This window comes from Ictidomys tridecemlineatus, chromosome 2 (assembly GCF_052094955.1).
Source record: "Ictidomys tridecemlineatus isolate mIctTri1 chromosome 2, mIctTri1.hap1, whole genome shotgun sequence".
NCBI classification, from domain to species: domain Eukaryota; kingdom Metazoa; phylum Chordata; class Mammalia; order Rodentia; family Sciuridae; genus Ictidomys; species Ictidomys tridecemlineatus.
The window spans coordinates 89,759,180-89,780,575 of record NC_135478.1 but is presented as its reverse complement, the minus strand read 5'-3'; the positions used below and the strand labels follow the sequence as shown (position 1 = coordinate 89,780,575).

Sequence of the window (21,396 nt, the reverse complement as noted above, 5' to 3'; positions counted from 1 at the left end):
CAAACAGTGTCGGTGTCTCCGCAATAAAATATCAAGAATGGAGTGATTTTTTTAAAAAAAATATTTTTTAAGTTGTGTATTGTCTTTATTTTATTTATTTACATGTGGTGCTGGAAATCAAATCCAGTGCTTCACACATGCTAGGCAAGCGCTCTACCATTGAGCCACAGCTCTGGCCCCAAGAACAGAGTGATTTTTAATGATAAAAAGTTTCTGGGAGGCCTGGGACGTGTGAGAACATGGTGGCAGCTTCTGGCTAGGGTTGTCATACTGGGTCATCGCATGGTGAGACAGATCACTGCGTGAGTGTTGGGAGGAAAGGCACCAGGGAGACACTCTTTTTCTAACCACCACTCGGGATAACTGACTCCCTCCAGAAGGACATTAATCTACTCACAAGGGTGGGACCCTCCTGACCTAAATGGCATCCATTAGACCCCACCTCCTAACACTGCCAAGTCAGGAATCAATGTTCCAACCAATGGATTTCAGGGGACATTTGAAACAATAGTGTATGTTATAAGGGACTTTCTTACTTTTTTTTTTTTTTTTTTTTGCTACTGAGGATTGAGGGGGGGGGTGTGCTCCACCACTGAGCTACATCTGCATTCCTTTTGATTTTTATTTTGAGACAGGATCTGGCTAAATAGCTCAAGCTGGCCTCAAACTTGCAGCCCTCCTTCCTCAGCCTCCTAAGGCGCTGGATTTATAGGTATATACCACCTTTCAGAACTCAAAATATTCCAGGAAGTCAGCAATTGCTTGAAAAATCCAGGATGCAATTAGTTCCATTCCTCACCAGTGCTGTCTCTACTAGTTTAGAAGACATGGTGGTTCATGCCTGCAATCCTAGGGATTGGGGAGGCCAAGAAAGGAGGGTTGCAAGTTTGAGGCCAGCCACAGTAACTTAGTGAGACCCTCAGCAATTTAGCAAGAACTTGTCTCAAACTAAAAAGGGCTAGGGATGTAGCTCAGTGGTAAAGTGTCCCTGGGTTCAATCCCTAGTACAAAAATAAATAAACAAACAAACAAACAAACAAAAAGCCCAAGTATTGAAGGCTATATCATATCCCAACCTATGCACATTAGAAAACCAGTAAAAACCAGAGCTTCCAAAAGTTGAAGAGACTTCTTTCCTGGGGGAGGGCCAGGGGAGGTGGGCAGAAGACTTACTTTCAAGAAATGATTTTGCTGGTAACCGCTTGGATTTTCTTTTTTGTTTCATTAAATTTTTTTTTTTGATTATTTACAAACACCAAGGAAATATCTGTTCTCTGTCATACATGTATATCACACACACACACACACACACACACACACACACACACACACACACACTTTTCCCCCCTTGTTGCTCTTTCTTTTTCCCATGTTCTTCAGCATTCCAAAATTCTTAATTGTGGTCAAATATGCATAATATAAAATTTGTTCAAGCCATTTTAGGTGTACAGTGCTGCGACATTGAGTACATTCACATTTTTGTGTAACCATCACCATCCTCGGTCTCCAGAACTCACTTCCTCTTGCACCCTGAAACTGGGAACCCGTCAAACACTAACTCCATTCTCCTGTCTCCTTGGTTGGTCCCTTGGTTTTTCCCTTGGTTTGTACTACTTTCTGTTCCTAGGAATTTGACGACACTGGGTGCAGCGAACCACAGTCTGTATGGGTGGGGAATGGGTTCCAGGATCCCCCGTGGATGCTCAAGTTCCTTATATAAAAGGGCACGGTATTTGCATATAACTTCCCCACGTTTTCCTGCATACTTTAAGTCATCTAGGTGACTTGTTGTACAAATAGTTGTTATGCTGTATTATTTAGGAATAAAGCCAAGAAAAATGATCTTTCAATGTTCAGTACAAATGCCATTTTTTTTCCTGAATATTTTCTTTCTTTAGTTGTTTGAAACTGCAAATGTGAAGACTGAATACAAAGAATGAACTCAGTGGAGTCATACAGTATTTATCTTCTTGAGGCTGGCTTATTTCACTTCGCATAATACCCTCAGGGTGCATTTGAATTTTTTTTTTAACCATTAAAATTTTTGTTACTTTTCCAGTTTAAAAGACTTGTTAGTTTTCAAAAAAAATTTTTTTAAATCACAACTTTAAATATGCTTATAATGTAAAGTTGAGGAAAAAAAAAAAAAAGAATTGAGACCTGGGATAAAATATCACAATTTTATTTTAAAAATCACATACATCAGAACTCAGCAAAAAATGGCTAGAAGTTTCTAATGATAATAGTGAATATTTTTAGGTGGGTTACAGTTAAGTTTCATTTCACATTTTTATGTTTATAACCAGGAAAAAAGAAAAAATTCCCTGAAGTATAAATCTGTCAACTGCTGGTAAGTGCTTCCTCCCAGCTCTCTTAGGACAGCACAAGTCAGAGTCAGCCCAGCCGCATATCTCAGCCTGGGGTTGGGAAAATCACCTTATCCTGACCATCCAATGCATTCAAGAGGTGAGTGTGATCTGTTTGGCTCCTGGCAGGTCTCTTATTGGTGATCTGACAGTTTTCTTGTCAGAAATTTCTGGAGTTACTCATTGGGGCAGAGGGACATCTCAAGAGAGATGTCCTTGGTTCCAGAGAGCAGATGTGTGTACAGTTCAGTGACTTCATAGTGGTAGCTTGAACTTGGCTATCAAGGAAGTATTTACACCACAGAAATTGGAAAGAGCTATGGATCTCCCATCTCCCTCCAGTCCCTCGCTTGCTGCGCTGCTCTCCCCTGTTGGGGCATGTGGTCACCCACCTCTCTGCAGCCTGTTTGCTCATTTCTCAGGGAACTGGACCATCGTTTGCTGATTTCTCTGCAAGGGGCAGTTTGCTTTCTGGAGAGTGCATCTACCTTCCAAGTCCCGTGGTTCTCAGAGACAGTAACTGTCACCCTCTAGGTCTCTGATTTAGAGAGGAGGCTGGGCTCTGGCTAAAAATAGCAGGTTCATTTGACAGCTCTCCATTTTCCATCTCATCCTGCCAGCTATTTCTTGGGACTTTGCCTGATTTCAGGAACTTTCTTGCTACACCGTCCACAACTTGATTATTTCTTTTTGGCAGAAGGCAAAGAGGAGGTGTGGGTAGGTGGTGTTGGGAGGGTTAACAACTTTTCTTCTCCAAAGAATAACCCCAGTGGATTTTGGCCTTGCTTCTTGCGGTACCATCCTGGGGGGATCCCACAGCCAGCCCGGGAATACAGGTGGGATTCTTGTCATTCACCTCTGGAAGTGAGAAGACCACAGCCCACAGTGGGCTGTTCCCTACTGGTGCTCTCTTTCTGAAGCCCCCAGGAGAATATCTCTGGGTTGAAGAGAAGCAGACTGTTGCTAAGAGACCTTTCATAATGACCTCTAGGGAGGAATCGCTGACAAGAAGGAACGGGGCAGAAATAATAGACACAACGTGTATTGCTTGAGTCTTCAGAGCTCCAAGCTGTGGAAGCACCTAATGAGTCAGGCAGAAGCCCCAATTTGTTCTTTCCTCCCCGACTGATCAAAATGACCCTGGGCTGGGGGTGTAGCTCAGTAGTAGAGCACTTGCCTGGCTTGCACTTGGCCGTGGGTTCCCCAGAACTGCAGGCACAAAAACACAAGCGGTGCAGCCTTGGACTTGAGTTCAAACTGTGGCTCTCCCGTGTCTGCCTTGTGATGAAGCCTCTTGGGGTGGTCTGTAAAGGGACCGGTAATGCCCATCTCTCAGGACTGTCAAGACCACTGAATACACCAATGTACATAAATCACAAGCCAGGAGGTTAAAACTAAGCAAACTCACAGGACCTGCAGGTAGCAGCCTGGATGCAGAGGTGTGTGAGATATGAGCCCCTCGGTCCACACATGACTGTGGGACTTAGGGACCCTGACATGTGGCACTTCAAATGACAGGCTCCAAAACCTTGCCACAAGTCGGCCAAGACTTCCATTGACTCCCTTTGGTTACGCCAACTCACTTCATCCTTACAACAGGGCCATAGGGGGATTCTGTTTTACAGATAAACTAGGGTTCCAAGAGGCCCTGCCTTGCCAGGGACCCCAAGGTGAACCTCCAACTCACTGGTCACTCTCTGGGCAGGGCACTTTCTACTACCCAGAGCTTTCTGAAGGATGAGTAGCCATCCACAGGGTGTCGTGTTTCTGAACACAAGGCCTGGAGCTAATCCAGAGGATGGGTATTTCCTCCCGGGGCCAACTGGGCTCAGGGGTATGAATCTGTGGCTGCTCACCTGCCCATGACACCCAGTGCATCCAGACCCATGTCTCCTTGGCCCCGGCAACCTTTGTAGATGTGGGGAGGCTAGGCCTTGGTTGAACAGGACTTGGAATCAAACTGGGTCTAGTCCCAGCTTTGCAGGCACCCAGCTGTGTCACTACAAGGTGCTTTGGGTCCAAGGGTTGGGGGAAGGCCCTTGACTCAGCAAGAATGTCCCCTGTGCCTGCCCCATGCAATTCCCCTTGCTTGGCACCGTGAAGGCCACAGAACATTCCAGATCAGCAGCTGAACAACTTTCCAGTTGAAGCTTTCATTGACAGCTTGTTTACTTCAGGTGACTCCATGAGATGTTTGCCAGAAGCTACAACATCTAAGGCAATTAGCTTGATGTCAATATATATTTGTTTATTTAACAAATATATATTGGGTTGCAAGTAGGTGCCAGGGCTTGGGGATTCAGGTCCAGTTGGGATAGGATTTCCCTTCCATCATAAGGTGAAAAGCAAGAACCAAAGGGGGAGGGAAAGCGAGAGCATCCTGCCAAGAATTGAGGGAAGAGTTAAAATCATCTAGCAAAAAATTTAAAAGAGCAGAGCTGTGAGCTTCCTGTCTCAATCCATCAGGATTTTCTCATGGAAGAAGCATGTCAGTTAGGGGTTTTGGAGAAAGAGAAAGAATGATTTTAAAACCAATTTTTGCTCCCCAATGTTTTATAAAGAACATTTTCAAAAACACAGAAAAGTTGAAAGAATGGGAACACCCACATCCCCACCTCCTGGACCCCACAACGAATATTTTATTGCATCAATTGCACTTTTTTTTTCTTTCTTTTTCTTTTTTTTTTTAACAGGAAGTTTCTCCCAGGGTCGTTTCAAGCGCTGCTCTTCCTGCGGATCCAGCAGCATCTTCCCCCAGGACACAGTGGGCTGGGGGGCTCGGCAGGGAGGAGGGAGTGTGGTCCGGCCACGCAGCTCCCGGGGAATCTACCTGGGTGCGGTGGGAAAACTGAACCAGGGAGAAAATAAATAATAAAACTCTTAAAAAAAAAAAAAAAAAGTCGGGCGACTCCTGGGCCCCGGGTCTCACTGCGGTCTTAGCTACTTGAGACCAGAACCGGCGTCCCGCGGCTGCTTCTGGCCCGAAGGTCCCGCTCGGTCCTGCAAAGGGTCGCAATCCGCAGCGATGGCGGCGCCGGCTCCCGCCTTGGGCCCGGGGACACAGATGACAGCCCCGGAGCAGCTGGGCGGGCACGGCCCGGGCGCCCCGCATCCCGCAGCCTGGCCGCCGGCTCGCCGCGCTGCTCCGGGCGGGGTGCGTCCTGCGGCAGCTGCAGGGCTCGTCCGGCCCAGTGTCCCCGCCACTCCAGACGGCGCGCTGTCCCGGCCCGAGTGGACTCGGGGAGGGCCCAGCTTCGCGTTCCTCCCCCGGCCCTGCCCGCGGACGGCCCGGCGCGCCCTTTGCATAAAGCCCTCCTCCTGGCCAAGGTGGAGGAAGTCGGGCTCCCGCCTGGATGGGAGGCGGGAGGCACCCGCGCCGCCGCTGTTTTCCGCCCGCCGAGCGCGCTGCGGGCAGGGCGGGGGCGCCTCCTCCTCCCGCCGCCGCCGCGCTCCCCGGGCATCCTCGGGGGCCGCCGCCGGGGGACGCGGGACGAGCGCTCGGCACCCGGGGCCGGGGCCCTGGGCGCGCACCGGCCGGAGCCTGCGTTTCCTGATCTCGGATCTGGGGCGAGATGGCCGCGGGCGGCCGGGCGCGCGAGCCCCGCGTCCTCCTCTGCCTCGGGGCGCTGCTGGCCCGCTGGGTCACCGCAGGTGAGGGGCCGCGATCGGAAGGGAAAAGTTGACTTCTCCCCGGCAGCCGAGGGGGAGCGGCGGGGACCCAGCTCGCGGCGACCCCGCCGGGCCGCCCGGGAGGGTCTCGGGTTTCCTGCTCTTGGCTGGGCTCTTTGCAGGAAGGAGGGCGAGACTTCCCCGGGCTCCCGGGTGGGCAGCCGGCCTGCCGAGGGGCACGGGGAAGGGAGGGCGCGTGTAGACGGGGAAGCGGCTTATTCACGGATTTCCTCGAGCGTAGGGTGTCCGTTCGCGTTCTGGTTTTACCTGCTGTACCCGGGCGCGCGCCGCAGGCTCCCGGTTTCCTGTCCTCCCTGTCCCCAAGGTTGCTCTGGCCTTACACCTGTAACCTGTGGATTTCCCCACACGCCCTTGCAAGCCTACCTGTGCCCACTAGGGCGGAGGAAGCCGTGCCTGCCTTCCTCACTCTTTTCCCTAAACTCACACTTTTTATTTTGAAATGATTTCAGACTTACTGAAAATTTCCCCTTAGATGAGGTCTGACTGAAAAACAAACAAGGTCTCAACTGTTGCATCTACACTCTGTTTTGTTACAAAAACAGAGTAGAGCGTTGCTTGCAAACATGTGTAGAATGTAAAAAGACTGAAAAAATTAATGCAGCAGCCAATGCATATCTTCTGTGTGTCCCAAATGTTACAAGCGAAGAGGAGATGGGTGGAGGGAAAGGACGTGGAGCCAGGGGGCAGTGTGCTTTGCCAAGATGCTTGTGGAGTGCTAACTCTCTGTTCCAGGGGCCCAGCCTACACAGTTGGTCTCCTCTTGCAGGTTCCTGGAGGCAGTTTTATATTGCACCTGAGCTTCCTAGCAGCAAGTGCCAAAAGTTCTTTTTTTTTTTTTTTTTGGAACCTGGGATTGAACTCAGGGGCGCTGGACTACTGAGCCATATCTCCAGCGCTTTTTAATATGTTATTAGAGATAGGGTCTCACTGAGTTGCTAAGTGCCTTGCTGTTGCTGAGGCTGGCTTTGAACTCATGATCCTCCTTCCTCAGTGTCCTGAGCCACAGGGATTACAGGTGTGTGCCAAGTTCTTAATTGTTAGATTCTTGTCAATTTTTTAGTTCATTTTGTTTTTAGCAATCATAAAAACAATATTTCCCATAATCTACATTTCCAGTTTATCTGGAAGACAGCAAAGGGCCTGTCTTCCCTTGGAACTGAGCAGTGTTCATCTTTTTTCTAGTGCATGTGACCCCAAATTTGTTTCACCTTTACCTGTTGTAGTAACTTATTTCTGGCCCACTTCAGTTGGGGACATTACCTGCTAGTCCCTCTAGGCATTTGGTGGTCACTTAGGAGGGACAGAAGTTAGAGGTGATGGTGTAGTGTTCCCTGCTCCTGGCTGTCTGCAGTGTTTTCTGGATCTTGACTGCCTGGGGCTTGGGGCTGAAATTAGGCTGGAATGAATGAGCTTTCCAGGTGACCACTGCTGCCCAGGAGGATCCCCTTCCACAGCCACTCCCAATTATTGTGATACCCATGTAGTACCAGGGGGCTTCCTGGGCACGGTGTATGTTTTATTGTTTTTCCAGTTGGGATTCCTCTTGGGAAAAAAGTTGTCTTTCTCCTGACACTCAGCTCCCCATAACATTGATTGCTTCTTCCGTTTGTCACCTGGATAGTGTATCCCATGTCATTCTTGGGAACAGTTGCTTGGAAAAGACAACTGTTTGGGCATGACTCCAATTCTACAATGATAGGTATGGGGGTGCATCAAGAGAGTTTTATCTCTTCAGGGGTGCTTTAGATCCTGTCCAGATTCCTTTGTTCCATGTTCTGATGCAGGTTGGGGTGCAACAGGGGCCCCTCTGGACATGGTGTGAATGGTTTCAAGCGGCACATACTGTTACTGTGTTTTCTCACCTGCTTAGTTCAGGTGACCAAGGTAAATTCCTGGGACTCAGAGAACCTGGCACCCTTAAGACCTGTGTGCCTGTCCCACATCTCCCAGTGATTTGCATGGGTGGGAATTTAAGAAAATTGATTACGTTTTCTCACAGTACCATGAGAGTGCATGGGCTCATGAGGTGTGAACTAGCCCCTCTTCAAGACCACCATTTCCCGGCATCACTAACTCACGATGGACAGTTCTCCACTGAGTCAGGACTAGTTGACCTCCAAGGTTACCGCCAGCTTCAGCAGTCAGGATAGTTAGGAATGGAGTGGGCAGAGCCCGGGAAGGAACTCGGCTTCCAATGGCTTCCTTTGTTCCCGGGTCCTTCTGTTCCCTGGAGGAGAAGACCAAGTTAGCTCAAGTTCCAAGATTCACGTTTCACCAGGGCTTTTCCAAGCCACGGCTCCTTTACTCCTTTGCCAGGGAGTGGAGGAAGGGGCAGGTCTGAAGGCCAGGACCCCACGCTGTGTCTGTGACTCCCACAGTTCGTCTTCCCCTCCTCCTGGGGACTGCCACCTGTGAACTAGGGCTATCATCCTAATGGCTTGAAAACAATAATCCTCTCTTTCTTTCTTTTTCTTTTCTTTCTTTTTCTTTTTCTTTTTTCTTTTCTTTCTTTTTTTTTTGAGGTGCTGGGGCTTGAACCCTCATCTGCTGTTGGGAATCTCACCTAGGTGACATTCTCTGCCTTTCAGCAAGTGGCTTCGTTAGTTTTTTTCCTCCCCATCCTGTCTTTGGGGAGTGATGTCCGAATCAGGACTTCCTGTGACTCTAGGTGGAGTGAGGTATTCCACAGGGAGGCCCTTCTGATTAGACAAGAGGCCAAACACAATGTAGCTTACTCTTTTCTTTCATAAGTGGGCAGGGTTCCCAGAGGCAGGTGGTGGTTTGTTTTATAGCAGCTTTTATAGAAGTAATTTCTGTTTCATAAAACCCACCGTTTGAAGTGTCCAGTTCTGTGTTTTCAGTATATTCACCAGGCTCTGCGGCTAGCCCCACTCATGAATTGCAGCCCGGAACTGAGCAGCCTGCAGGTTCTGTTCCTTCTCTTGTCCCTGGGGCTCCCTGGATTTGGCTGTGGACTGTGAAAGGGGCTGGCAGATTAGCACAGTGGGCTGCTTTTGTTTCTTGCGATGTAGTGACAGTTTAAGGCCAGATCAGTGGCCCTGAGCACCAGTCCTCCTTGAAGGGCATCAGGATCACCTGGGGCTTTGTTAACAGTGCTGCCTGGTTTCTGATGTAGGTGTCTTTGGGGGCCAAGGGGAGGCTGCTGCTCCTGGTCCAGCGTTTGCACATGCTGTTCCCTCCACCTGGGAACCCCTTCCTCACCTCTACCTGGCTGATGCCTCTTGTCCGTCAGATCTCAGTTTGTCTCCTGGAGGGAGCCTTTCCTGACATACACCCTGGAGGACTTTGGAGCTCTTATCTTCATGTTCATCATACTGTATCATAACTGCCAGTTTATTTTCTGTTTTCCCCACTAGTCTGTGAGCTCCTTTTTTTTTTTTTTGGTACTAGGGATTGAACTCGGGGGCACTTAACCACTGGGCTACATCCCCAACCCTTTTTAAAATATTTTATTTTTTGAGATAGGGTCTGGCTAAATTGCTTAGGGCCTCAACAGTTTGCTGAGGCTGACCTTGAACTTGTGATCCTCCTGCCTCAGCCTTCCAAACTGCTGGGATTACAGGTGTGAGCCACTGGCTCTCAGCCCATTCTTGCAGGGTGCTTCCCAGAGAGCTTTATCCACAGGATTATTTGGACCTGAGATGGAGAAAGCAAGTAGCAGAGTAGCAGGAACAAAACCCAACCCATCCTGTACAGATTTCTGGGCAAATGAAACCACGTGGGTTCTGTATCAGTTATTTATTGCCACAGTAATGCTGCGTAACAAAGCACCAGGAAATGACGGTTGGATAGGCGGCTCTGCTGATCTTGCCTGGCTGAAAGCCAATCTAGAATGGCCTCCGCTGGAAGGATCCAGAAGACGGGTCTGTACCACGAAGGTCATCCTCCCTCTGCATCCTGGTGGGATGTGTCCTTGTCCTGTGGTCTTAAGTTCCTTCATAACGTTCAGCCATCACCACTGTCCATCTGCAGAACATGTTTTCCTTCTGGTTTTGGAGGTCAAGCCCAGGGCCACACACAGGCTAGCAGCACTCTACCGCTGAGCCACATCCCTGGCCTTCGGTTACTAACTCTGTACCTGGGAAGCAAGGGCTCCCCATCGTCACCCCCAGCCCAGCCTCTGGCGATTTTTGCCATTTCTGTCGGCATGATTCTGACTAACTCACTGTGTGAGTGGAGCCACGGGGATCTTTTGTGGACCTGGCTTCTTTCACCTAGCATACTCTTCCTAAGGTTCATCCACACTGTGGTAGGCCAGCTTCCTTCTCCAGGCTGAGTAGTATTCCACTATAACATTGCACATTTTGTTTATCCATTCACCTGTTGATGGACACCATGTGGGTCTCACCTTTTAGCTATTATGCTGCTGTGAACAAAAATCTTTTTGAGATCCTGTTTTCAATTATTTGGGGTACATATCCAGAGGTGGAATTGGTGTCTCAGTTTTTATTTTTTAAGAAGCCACCGTACTGTTTTCCACAGCATCTGGACTATTTTATGCTCCCAACCAAGAGTGTGCAAGGGTTCTGAATTTTCCATGTTGAACACATTTTTTTTTTAAATCTGAAATTATTTGAAATTCATTATATTTGTTTCGATTTATTTTTTTATTTATTACTTTTTTTGGTATGGGGGTTGAATTCAGGGGTGCTTTACCACTAGGTTTCATCTCCAGTCCTTTTAATTTTTTCCAGACAAGATCTTGCTCATGGCCGAGGCTGATCTTGAACTTGCAATTCCTCCTCCCCCAGCCTCCCAGGTTGCCAGGATTACAGGCCTGCGCCTCCTTGCCTGGATGCATGTATTTTTTTCTTTTTTTAAATAAAAAGTGGCCATCAGGATGGGTGTGAGGTGGCTCCTCACTGTGGTTTTGACTTTCGCTTCTCCAATGATGGTACATAAGCACTTTTTAAAAAAAAATATTTTTTCAGTTATACATGGACACAATATCTTTATTTTGTTCATTCATTTCTATGTGGTGCTGAGGATTGAACCCAGTGCCTTGCCTTCCCACGTGTGAAACAAGCGCTTCGCCGATGAGCCACAACCCCAGCCCTACATAAGCACTTTTTAAGCCTCTGCTGTGTCACATCTGCTAATGTCCCACTAGCCCAAACAAGTCACATGACTGAGCCCAGGGCAAGAGTTCAATGTCACAGTGAAGGGCAGGTGGGAAGTGGGGCTGTGTTTGTGAACCCCAAGTTTATTAATGTCAGTGACTGGCCATGAATCCTGACACAATCTGGGCTCTGTGTATTATGGCACCATAAAAACCCACACATAGACAGGTGTGGTGACGGATGCCTGCAATCCTAACAACTCTGGAGGCCGAGGCAGGAGGATCGAAAATTCAAAGCCAGCCTCAGCAGTTTAGTGAGGCAGCAACTGAGTGAAAACCTGTCTCAAAATAAAAAATAAAAAGGGCTGGGGATGTGGAAGATGTGGAGGATTACGAGTTCAAAGCCAGTCTCAGTGGTTAAGCACCCATTGCTTGGTTCAATGCCCAGTACCAAACAAACAAACAAAAAAACCCACTTGTGATTTTCTAAAACCCCTTAATGATCAGGGACTGTACAAAAAAAAGGGGATTGTTGGGGCTGGGGATGTGGCTCAAGCGGTAGCGCGCTCGCCTGGCATGCGTGTGGCCCCGGGTTCGATCCTCAGCACCACATACAAACAAGGATGTTGTGTCCACCAAAAACTAAAAAATAAATATTAAAATTCTCTCTCTCCCTTTCTCCCTCTCTCGTTCTCTCTTTAAAAAGAAAAAAAAAGGGAGGGGGGAATTATTCAGCCTATAATCCCAGCAGCTCGGGAGGCTGAGGCAGGAGGATCGAGTTCAAAGCCAGCCTCAGCAACGGCGAGGTGCTGAGCAACTCAGTGAGACCCTGTCTCTAAATAAAATACAAAATAGGGCTGGGGACGTGGCTCAGTGGTCTAGTGCCCCTGAGTTCAATCCCCGGGACCAAACAAAAGGAGGTTGTTCAGAGATCCAGAAGATGCTGATGGCCTGCACTTTCCTTGTCGCAGCACTGGAAGCTGTTGTCGTTGGTGAAGTTCACGAGAACGTTACTCTGCACTGCAGCAACTTCTCGGGACCCAGGGGCCTGGTGACCTGGTACCGGAACGACTCGGAGCCCGTCTTCCTTCTCTCCTCCAATTCCAGCCTCCTGCCCAGCCAGCCTCGCTTCTCTCTAGTGAGCAGCAGTTCCCTGCACATCGAGGCGCTGAGCCTGCAGGACGAGGGCAGCTACACTTGCCAGGAGGAGACCCTCAATGAGACAAGGTGGTTCCCCGTGCAGCTGAAGGTGGCCAGTAAGTGGGGCCTGTGGGGTGGGGGGCCTGCAGGGCGGCAGTGGCGAGGCACCTGAGGCCTTGGATAGGAGGAGGCCTGGCCAACACTATAGGCTTTGGTATACAGTGGCTGGATTTATTTCTTTTTCTTTTCCTTCTTTTTTTTTTTTTTTCCTGGTACCAGGGATTGACCTCAGGGGCACTCCACCACTGAGCCCCACCCCCAGCCCTATTTTGTATTTTATTTTGAGACAGGGGCTCACTGAGTTGCTTAGGGCCTCACTTTTGCTGAGGCTGGCTTTGAACTCACCATCCTCCTGCCTCAGCCTCCTGAGCTGCTGGGATTACAGGCATGCACCACTGTGCCTGGCTGACTTTCTTTCTTTCTTCTTCTTTAAATTCTTTTTAGATGTACATGACAATAGAGGATATTTTTACATATCATACATACATGGAGTGTAACTTCCCATTCTTGTGGTTGGACCTGATGTGGGGTATCACCTGATGTGGACGCTGGTTGTGTATTCATATATAAGCATAGGAAGGTTCTGCCCATTTATTCTACTGTTTTTCCTGTTCCCATTCCCCCTCCCTTCCCTCACTCCCCTTTGTCTAAACCAATAAACTTCTGTTCTTCCCACCCCTCCTCATTGTGTGTTAGCATCTGCATATCAAAAGAACATACAGCCTTTGTTTTTTTTTTTTTTCGGAATTGGTTTATTTCACTTAGCAACATAGACTCCAGTTCCAGCCACTTACCAGCAATTGCCATAATATCATCCTTTATGGTTGAGTAATATTCCATGGTGTATATACACCACATTTACTTTATTTATTTATCTATTGAAGGGCACCTAGGTGGTCCCATAGCTTAGCCATTGTGAATTGAGCTGCTATAAATATTGATGTGGCTGTGTCACTGTAGTATGCTGATTTTAAGTCCTTTGGGTATATACTGAGGAAATAACTGGGTCAAATGGTGGTTCCATTCCAAGTTTTCTGAGGAATCTCCATACTGCTTTCCAGGGTGGTTGCACCAATTTGCAGTCCCACCAGCAGTGTGTGAGTGTGCCTTTTCCCCCACATTCTTGCCAGTATTTGTTACTTGTGTTCTTGATAACTGCCATTCTGACTAGGATGAGATGGAATCTCAGTGTAGTTTTAATTTGCATTTCTCTAATTGCTAGAGACGTTGATGCTTTTTCATATATTTATTGACCAATCATATTTCTTCTTCTGTGAAGTGCCTGTTCAGTTCTTCTGAGATGGCCTGGACTTCAATCTGGGCTCTGCCACTTGCAGTCTGACCCACACCTGTATTTCCTCACCTGTAAGGAGGGGCTGAAAAGAATCCCTGCCCCATAGAATTGCTGTACAGACAGACTTCAGTGCTTCAAGTGGCTCCTGGCATATTAGCTGTTATTTTTAAGTTGTTATTAAAATCATCCTTGCTCACAGCATTGATGGTCTGAATTCCTATCTTAAAGCCACCACATTGGTTCTCTGTCACCTGGAGGAAGCAGCTTAACATCTCTGAGCTTCAGTTCTCTGCATTTGTTATTTGGGGATAAGACATTGCCTGTCCCCATCAGGTGGAGCGAGTGCTCCTCGGCTAAGGTGCTGAGTGCCAGGCTTGGCACAGGTGCCCTGACTTACCACGCTTTCCTCAAACAGTCCTTCCTGTCTTCTGATATATACATAGAAATTTAGAGCAGGAATCTGCCATCTCCAGCTGCGGGCCCCATCTGCTGACCCGCAACAGCCCATAGGATTTCTATATGACCTGTAATCTCTGAATTTTTTTTTTTTATGCTTTCATTTTATTTTATGTTAAAGTAGCTGAGGTTTTAAATTTTGAGAACAGGCCCAAGTTGCACGGGATGGCTTTGAACTTGAGATCTTCCCATTTTAGCCTCCCAAGGAGCTGGACATTTTTTTACACTTCTAATTGGTCAGAAAAAGTCAAAACAAGAATTAACACAAAATTCACATTTGAGTGTCTGTCAGTCAGGTTTGTGGGCACGGAGCCTCGTTCGTTCGTTTAGCTGTCACCTCTTCCTGTGTGGCTTCAGGGGCCGAGCTGAGCAGCTGTGACAGATCCCATGGCCCTCCCTCGAGGCCTGAAGTCTCTGCTCTCTGGCCCTTTAGAGAGAACATTTGCTGGTCACTGGTTTACAGGGACACTCTGCCCTATGTCCAGGTTGTCTAGTTCAATAGAAAGTCCATGTGATCACTTTATTGATCTGGACCCAAGTTTCTTTACCTGTAAAATAAAGAATTTATTCCTTTTTTTTTTTTACTATCTTTTTTTTTTTCATATTTATTTTTTAGTTCTCGGCAGTCACAACATCTTTGTTGGTATGTGGTGCTGAGGTCGAACCCGGGCCGCACGCATGCCAGGCGAGCACGCTACCGCTTGAGCCACATCCCCAGCCCCAAGAATTTATTCCTTTATTCCACATGTTCTTGTGGAGAGCTGGATGCCCGGCACCGTTCAAGGCTCTGGGCCAACAAGGTCCCTTCCTCATGCGGCTGGCAGCCCCAAGGAGGACAAAACCAACACAGGAGGCAGGTGGTGTGAGAGGAGGGGCCTTGCAGAGAAGAACTGAGAGGCTTGGATGGGGAAGTTAGAAAGCAGCTTTGGGCGACTGGGAAGGTGGCTCAGGGGTGGAGGCCTTGCCTGGCAGAAGACCCTGAGTTGGATCACCAGCAGCCCGGGGAAAAAAAAAAGTAGGGGCTTTTTGGAGGCTTTGCTTAACCATTGCTAATCTGAAAATCTAAAATCCCAATCCAGATTTTGGATTAAGAATGTCTGACTGATAAAGTCTATGCCAGTATTCCAAAATCCATCAAACTGAAATCTGAAACACTTCTGGGTCACAGGCATTTTTGGAGTGACATTGAAGCTGCTTGGTAAGTGGGACCCAGCCATGCAAGGACAAGAGGAGGGAACATTCCGAGCACCAGAGACGGGCTGGGTACAGCCTGGTGCAGCCTGGTGCATCCACGGGTGAGGAGCATGCCAGGATGGGGCTTGGGAGGCCACATGAGACCATGTGGAACCAGGTGGGACCAGGTGGGACTGGTGTTATAGGTTGGATTAGGTCCCCCTAAAAGATAGGTTGAAGTCTTAACCTCGGGTACCTATGAATGCTACCCTTTTGAAAATAGGGTCTTTGCAGATGTAATCAAGTTAAGATGAGGTTGTTGGGGGGTGGGCTATTTAACCCAGTGACTGGCATCCTCATGAGAAGGGGAAAAGCAGTGTAGACAGAGACACTTAGGGACTGTCCTATAACGACCTGGGCAGGAGCTACGCATCCCAAAGGAGCACGGAGGATGGACGGCCCTCAGTGGAAGTCAGCAAAGAGCAGGACAGGACTCTCCTCCAGCCTAGAGGGAGTGGGGTCCTGCCACACCTTGATTTCCGACCCCAGCCTGCAGAACTGGGGAGTTTCTTTGCGGTCTTTGGTTAGGCAGCCCTGGGAACCTAATCCCCTTGGTCAGGAGTCAGATGGTTTTTTTTTCTGGATGTGGGAGAAACAGCTGGAGCTTCAAGCTGGAGCACCGTGTCATTTGGCATCCGCAGGGAGAATGTAGTGTGTGGTCCCAAGAGGACCTGATCAAACAAAAACAGGGAGCCACTCAGAGGAATGAGATGTTGGTGCCCTGAACCAGGGTGGTGGCAGTGACCTTAGTGAAAGTTCCCTGAAGGCAGACACGCAGGACTTTTGGGGGCTGAAGGACGATGGGGTCTCGGGGTGGCCTCTGGCTTCTGCTGCTGCTCCTGGATGGGGGACTCCATGAGCGGGGTTTCTCCGTCTGGAGGTCAGGCGTGAATGTGGCTTTATCAACAGCTGTCACCGTTGTGGCCCAGCTCCTGTGGTGGCCACGGTGAGCCCTTGGGCAAGAGCCTTCCTTCACCCTGCCTGGCTATAACGACTGCGTCCTTCAGGCCGGTCTCATTAGTAAATGTCTTCTCTTGTGACCACAGAGGAGTGAGGTGGCATGACAATGTCTTGTTATCCTTCTCTCCAGTCTGTAATGAATCGATCTGGCATTAATTTGTTAATCATTGGCTAAGTTTATTGGGGGATGGCTTGGTTTCATTATTGCCCTGCAGAGAGATGAATGCAAGACTTTATTACTGTGAAAACACACTTAACATTTTTTAAAAGATGTCACTGTATGCTAATGGCACTTTGCCCTGACTGAAGGAAGCCCTCTGCGGGGCCAAGTTGCTGCTGCCCTTTTGACTTGTAAAAGCTTCTTCTTCTTTGGAAATACATGGGCTCCTGTCTGGTGGGCTGCTTGCTTATGAAAACTGGGCCCAGATGCCCTGTGGTGCCTGTGATCATGCTCCTGTTCCCTTTCCATGGGCTGGGGCGGGGGGGAAGCACCAGAGCCCCCATCCAGGCATCGGAGCCCCTTCCTGCTCCTCAGGCCTTGGCAGACGGGAGGCATCTCTCACTGCAGCTTGGCCCTCATTTTTGCATACGACATTTTGGAATGTGGGTTCAGGTTGATCCAGCTGCTATCTGGAAGGACAGTGGCTGGCTGAGCAGCTGAGAACATCTGTTCGAGGTCTAGCTGCCTGGGTTCCAACGGCGGCTGCACTGGCTGTTGTTTTTGTGACAAAGTCCCTTGAGGGCCTCCAACCTCATGATGGAACCTGATCACAAATGGCGGCCCCCTGGGCAAGTTCTGGGATGAACTTGCCCAGGCCCTAGCACCCAGTGTGTACTTGGCTGTGTTCTTGGGGTCCTGGGGGAGGATGCATCTGAGGATCCCAACAACGAGTTGGCATCTGGGCCTTTGGAACAGGGCTGGCGGTGAGTCAGGGCCCCGTCTTCGCATTTTTCCATCTTGGCGGTGACTTACTTGATAACTTGGTCACATTATCTTCCTTCTCCTGAGGACAAAAGTTTGGAAACATTCTAATATGGCCTTGGAAGGTAGGGAGAAAATTCCAAGATGTGTCAAGTTATTGTCTGTCAGTGACCTTGAACGTGTGAGAGGACAGAGAAAGGCAGAGGCACAAAGCCGGTGTGTGAGGCCTGGCAGGTTTCTCTCCTGGCCACTGGACCTCAGTGTATCAGTCAGTGGAGGGGGCGGGGGTTGGTGCTTCTGGGGTCAGATGTTCGACAGGCCTGGGGCATCTGACCTTCCCGGAGTGGGCATCTGAAATAGGATTTGGGCAGTCATCCTGGGACAAAAGGATCTGTGGTGCCTCCTGATCATTTAAAGGTGGGGTTGAAGAGTGTGGCATCAGGACGGGGGTCTCTGCTCCTAAGGTGCCGAAGAAGCCCCTGGCCCACCCTGCTCAGGATTTTGAGGCTCTGATTCATGGATTTACACCTATCCCTGCCTCCTTGTTGATGGGGGTTTCGGGTCAGTGCAGTTGACCTGTGGAGAGTGGGGAGGAATGAAGTGGGGTGCAGAGATCTCGCACACCCTGGTAGGCTTTGGGCTTCCTTCTTGATAGTGACCCATTTGGGGAGCCCAGCCATTGTTTCGTGGTTCAGGATGCCCGGCTCTTCTGTGTCTTTTCTCAAGCTGGTTTTTATCAATCGTAAGAGCCCCTGAAGGATTTAGTGGAGGATGGGGAATAGGAAGTGCTCCCGTCTGCTCCACCAAATGACCTTCCTGACAATCTTCCCGGAGAGGGATTGTCTGGCTTAGGGTCTTGGGAAAGGGAATGTTGGATCCACCAAGGAGAAGTGGTCCTTCCGGCCAGCAGGCGGGGAGATTCTTGCCCAAAGGATTGATTGGTTTGGGTTTAGAGCAGAGATGGGGCTCACGAGGGAGCTGAGTTGGGCTTTTGAAATGACCTTGACAGTCACAGGAAGTGGGGTTGTTACTTTTGCCTATAAGAGTGATACCAAAATCATCTCTGTAAATTTTCCCGAGGATCTTATCCTATGTAGATCTACAGGTACGTCCCCGGTGAGCAGAGGCTGTATGATATATTCTTGTTATCTTATTTTTAATTTTTTTATTGGTCCACCATAATTCTACATAACAGTGGGATTCTTTGTTATATACTCATATACACATAATATTCTTAGGTTGTTTTCAAATAAAAATGCTGGTTCTGAAGAGTAAATAGCTGGACTCTGCTGTTACCAAGGGAACCCGGGAGACAGAGGTTGACCTCTGTGGGACTCCTGATGGGCCAACCTGTCGTCAGGGTGGGGAAGAAGAGAAAGGGGTCCCCATGTCAAGGATGGCAGTGGAGGACAGGAAGCAGCGGTAGATGGTTCCTGAGGACCATCCGCCAAGCTTTTTCTGTAGAGGACCACCCTGTAAAACTTTTAGGCCTCATGGGCAAAATTAAAGGTACATGTAAGAGACAAAACAGATTTTGTTGTTGTTGTTGTTGTTGACAAGACTCAAAACACAGTAACAGTACTCCCCCCCCCCTTTGTGGTATGAGGGATTGAGCTCAGGGACCCTCTATCATTTCTCCCTATCCTCAGCCCTTTTAATTTTTTACTTAGATAGGGTCTCACTAAGTTGCTCAGGATATCAGCAAATTGCAGAGGCTGGTCTTGAACTTGTGATCCTTTTGCTTCAGCCTCCCGAGTTGCTGGGATTACAGTCATGAGCAACAGTACCCAACTTTTTTTTGTTTTGTTTTATTTGTACGAGGAATTGAATCCAGGGGCACTTAACCACTGAGCCACATCCCCACCCCTTTTAAAAAATTTTTTATTTAGAGATAGGGTCTCTGGCTGGGGATGTGGCTCAAACGGGAGAGTGCTCGACTGGCATGCGTGCGGCCCGGGTGACTGGCATGCGTGCGGCCCGGGTTCGATCCTCAGCCCCACATACAAATAAAGATGTTGTGTCCGCTGAAAACTAAAAAATAAATATTAAAAAAATTATCTCTCTCCTCTCTCTCTCTCTCTCTCAAAAAAAAAAAAAACCACCTAAGGGCGGATGCTTTAAAAAAAAATAGAGAAATAGAGATAGGGTCTCACTGAGTTACTTAGCGCCTCGCTAAGTTGCTGAGGGTGGCTTTGAACTCACTGTCTTCCTCACCGTCCTCCTGCCTCAGCCTCCCAAGTCACTGGGATTTGGGTGTGCTTTATCGTGTCTGGCCCGTCCCCAACTTTTTAATTGAAATATTTAAATAGTTTTCTCATTCGATTGATTGCAAGTGTTCATCAGTAAAAAGTACTCTTAACTCAGAGGCCATATGAAAACGGGGCGGGGTGGGGGGGCTATCATTTTCTGACCCTGTTCTAGAATCAATCTATTGCTGGCTGTCAACCAGCTTATGTTATCTTACTAAACTCTTCAATAATCCAAGGAAATATTAGTGTTTTTTTTTTTTTTTTTTTTCATTTTACAGGGAGGACAGGAAAGTGAGAATGAGGGGGATGGGCTTGTCCAAATTGTCCATCTCTAAGTCGGCAAGATTCCTGCCCAGTCAGTGTGAATTCAGAGCACAAGCTCGTAGTCACTAGGCAAAGGCACCCACGGGAGAGTGAGCTGAGATCTGCCCCTGATGGTGACCACGGCCATTATGAGATGTTGGACCTCTTAATTACTCCTGATTTTTATTTATTTGCCTTTTTATTTTCGTTTCCTCCCCCAACTATCCGTCTTTCTGAATGACTGTTACCGTGACTCTGCAAGCAAAAAGGGTTGGCGATTGCTGTTTAGGGATTTTCAGGTGCAGCCAGAGGAGGCGGGAAGGAAGTTGGTTTGGGTTAAGCATCTCTAGTCTGAAAATCTGCAATAGAAAATTCTCTAAAATCAGAAACTTGCTGGGCTTGGTGGCACTCGCTTGTAATTCCAGCAGTTTGGGAGGCTGAGGCAGGAGGATCGTGAGTTCAAAGCCAGCCTCAGCAAAAGTGAGGTGTTAAGCAGCTCAGTGAGCCCCTGTCTCTAAATAAAATACAAAATAGGGCTGGGGATGTGGCTCAGTGGTTGAGTGCCCCTGAGTTCAATCTCTGGTACAAAAAAGAAAAAAAAGTCTGAAACTTTGAGCATGACGTGACACTCCCAAAGTTTCAGAGTTTTAGATAAGAGATGCTCCACCAATCAAGCCTGTGCCAATATTCCAAACTCTGGAAAAACCCCCAAATCTGAAATATTTCTGGTCCCGAGCATTTTGAATAGGGGATCCTTAGTCCATACCCCCGCCCCCCCTATTAAGGGAGGGCAGAGGAAAGTCCCCAGGGAATCGAGAGGGTGCTGTCAGCCTCTTTCAAGAAAGCAGACTCGCCTAAGGGCTACTTAGGTGAGCCGTGTTCTGGGAACACTCCATGATTCAGAGGCCCTTTGGGTTCTTTTTTGATTTTTTTTTTTTTAAATCCTTCTCATTCACTGTAACCAACTCCATTTCTTGCTGAGAAATGTGCAGGTCCAAGGTCCCTCCCAGCTGGTTTCTGGGGGTCCACACTATCCATTGTTAAGCCACTGGGGCCCCCAGACCACCATTTGGAAGACCTCAACGAGGAGTCTGAGTCTCATTACCTCTGCTGGCCTAGGCGTTGGCCACTGTGCTCAGAGGTGCCCTGTGCTTATCTGGATGCCTGCCAGCCTCAGGCACACCCTGGGACCTGCTGGTCCACATACCTAACCAACTAGCCACGTCCCTAACCACTCACCAGTAACTGGGGAGGAGGCACCTGAGCGCCTCTGGCTCAGTACAATCCTGTCCCCAGACCCTCTGTGGGAAGTGAATGACTCTAGCAGGTCCCCTGCAGCGTTTGGAGCCAGCCCCTGTTTTGTTTTGCTTGGTCTGGTTCTGAGGATTGAAACCAGAGGCACTTTACCACCCATCCACATCCCCAGCCTTTTTTTTTTTCTTTTTCTTTGGAAACTTTTTTTAGTTGTAGATGGACACAATACCTTGATTTATTTGTTTATTTTTATGTGGTGCCCTGGATTGAACCCAGTGACTCACAGCGTGCTAGGCAAGTGCTCTACCACTGAGTCACCACCCCAGCCCTATTTTCATTTTGAGACAGGGTCTCGCTGAGCTGCTTAGGGCCTCAGTCAGTTGCTGAGG

At 48.6% G+C, this 21,396-nt stretch overlaps 1 protein-coding gene across 2 annotated transcripts in view; it reads left to right on the top strand.

Moving 5' to 3' along the window:
- Window positions 1-5,559: 5,559 nt before the first annotated feature.
- Vsig10 (V-set and immunoglobulin domain containing 10) overlaps window positions 5,560-21,396 on the top strand; it is a 32,967-nt gene continuing 17,130 nt past the window's right edge. The window contains exons 1-2 of one of the 2 annotated variants that reach the window (XM_078039114.1): window positions 5,564-6,017; window positions 12,108-12,392. In XM_078039114.1, the coding sequence (XP_077895240.1) occupies window positions 5,939-6,017; window positions 12,108-12,392 (364 nt within the window). In that variant the 5' untranslated portion in view covers window positions 5,564-5,938. Of the gene's footprint in view, window positions 6,018-12,107; window positions 12,393-21,396 lie in introns of both variants that reach the window. The other variant, XM_078039115.1, reaches the window with a different exon arrangement.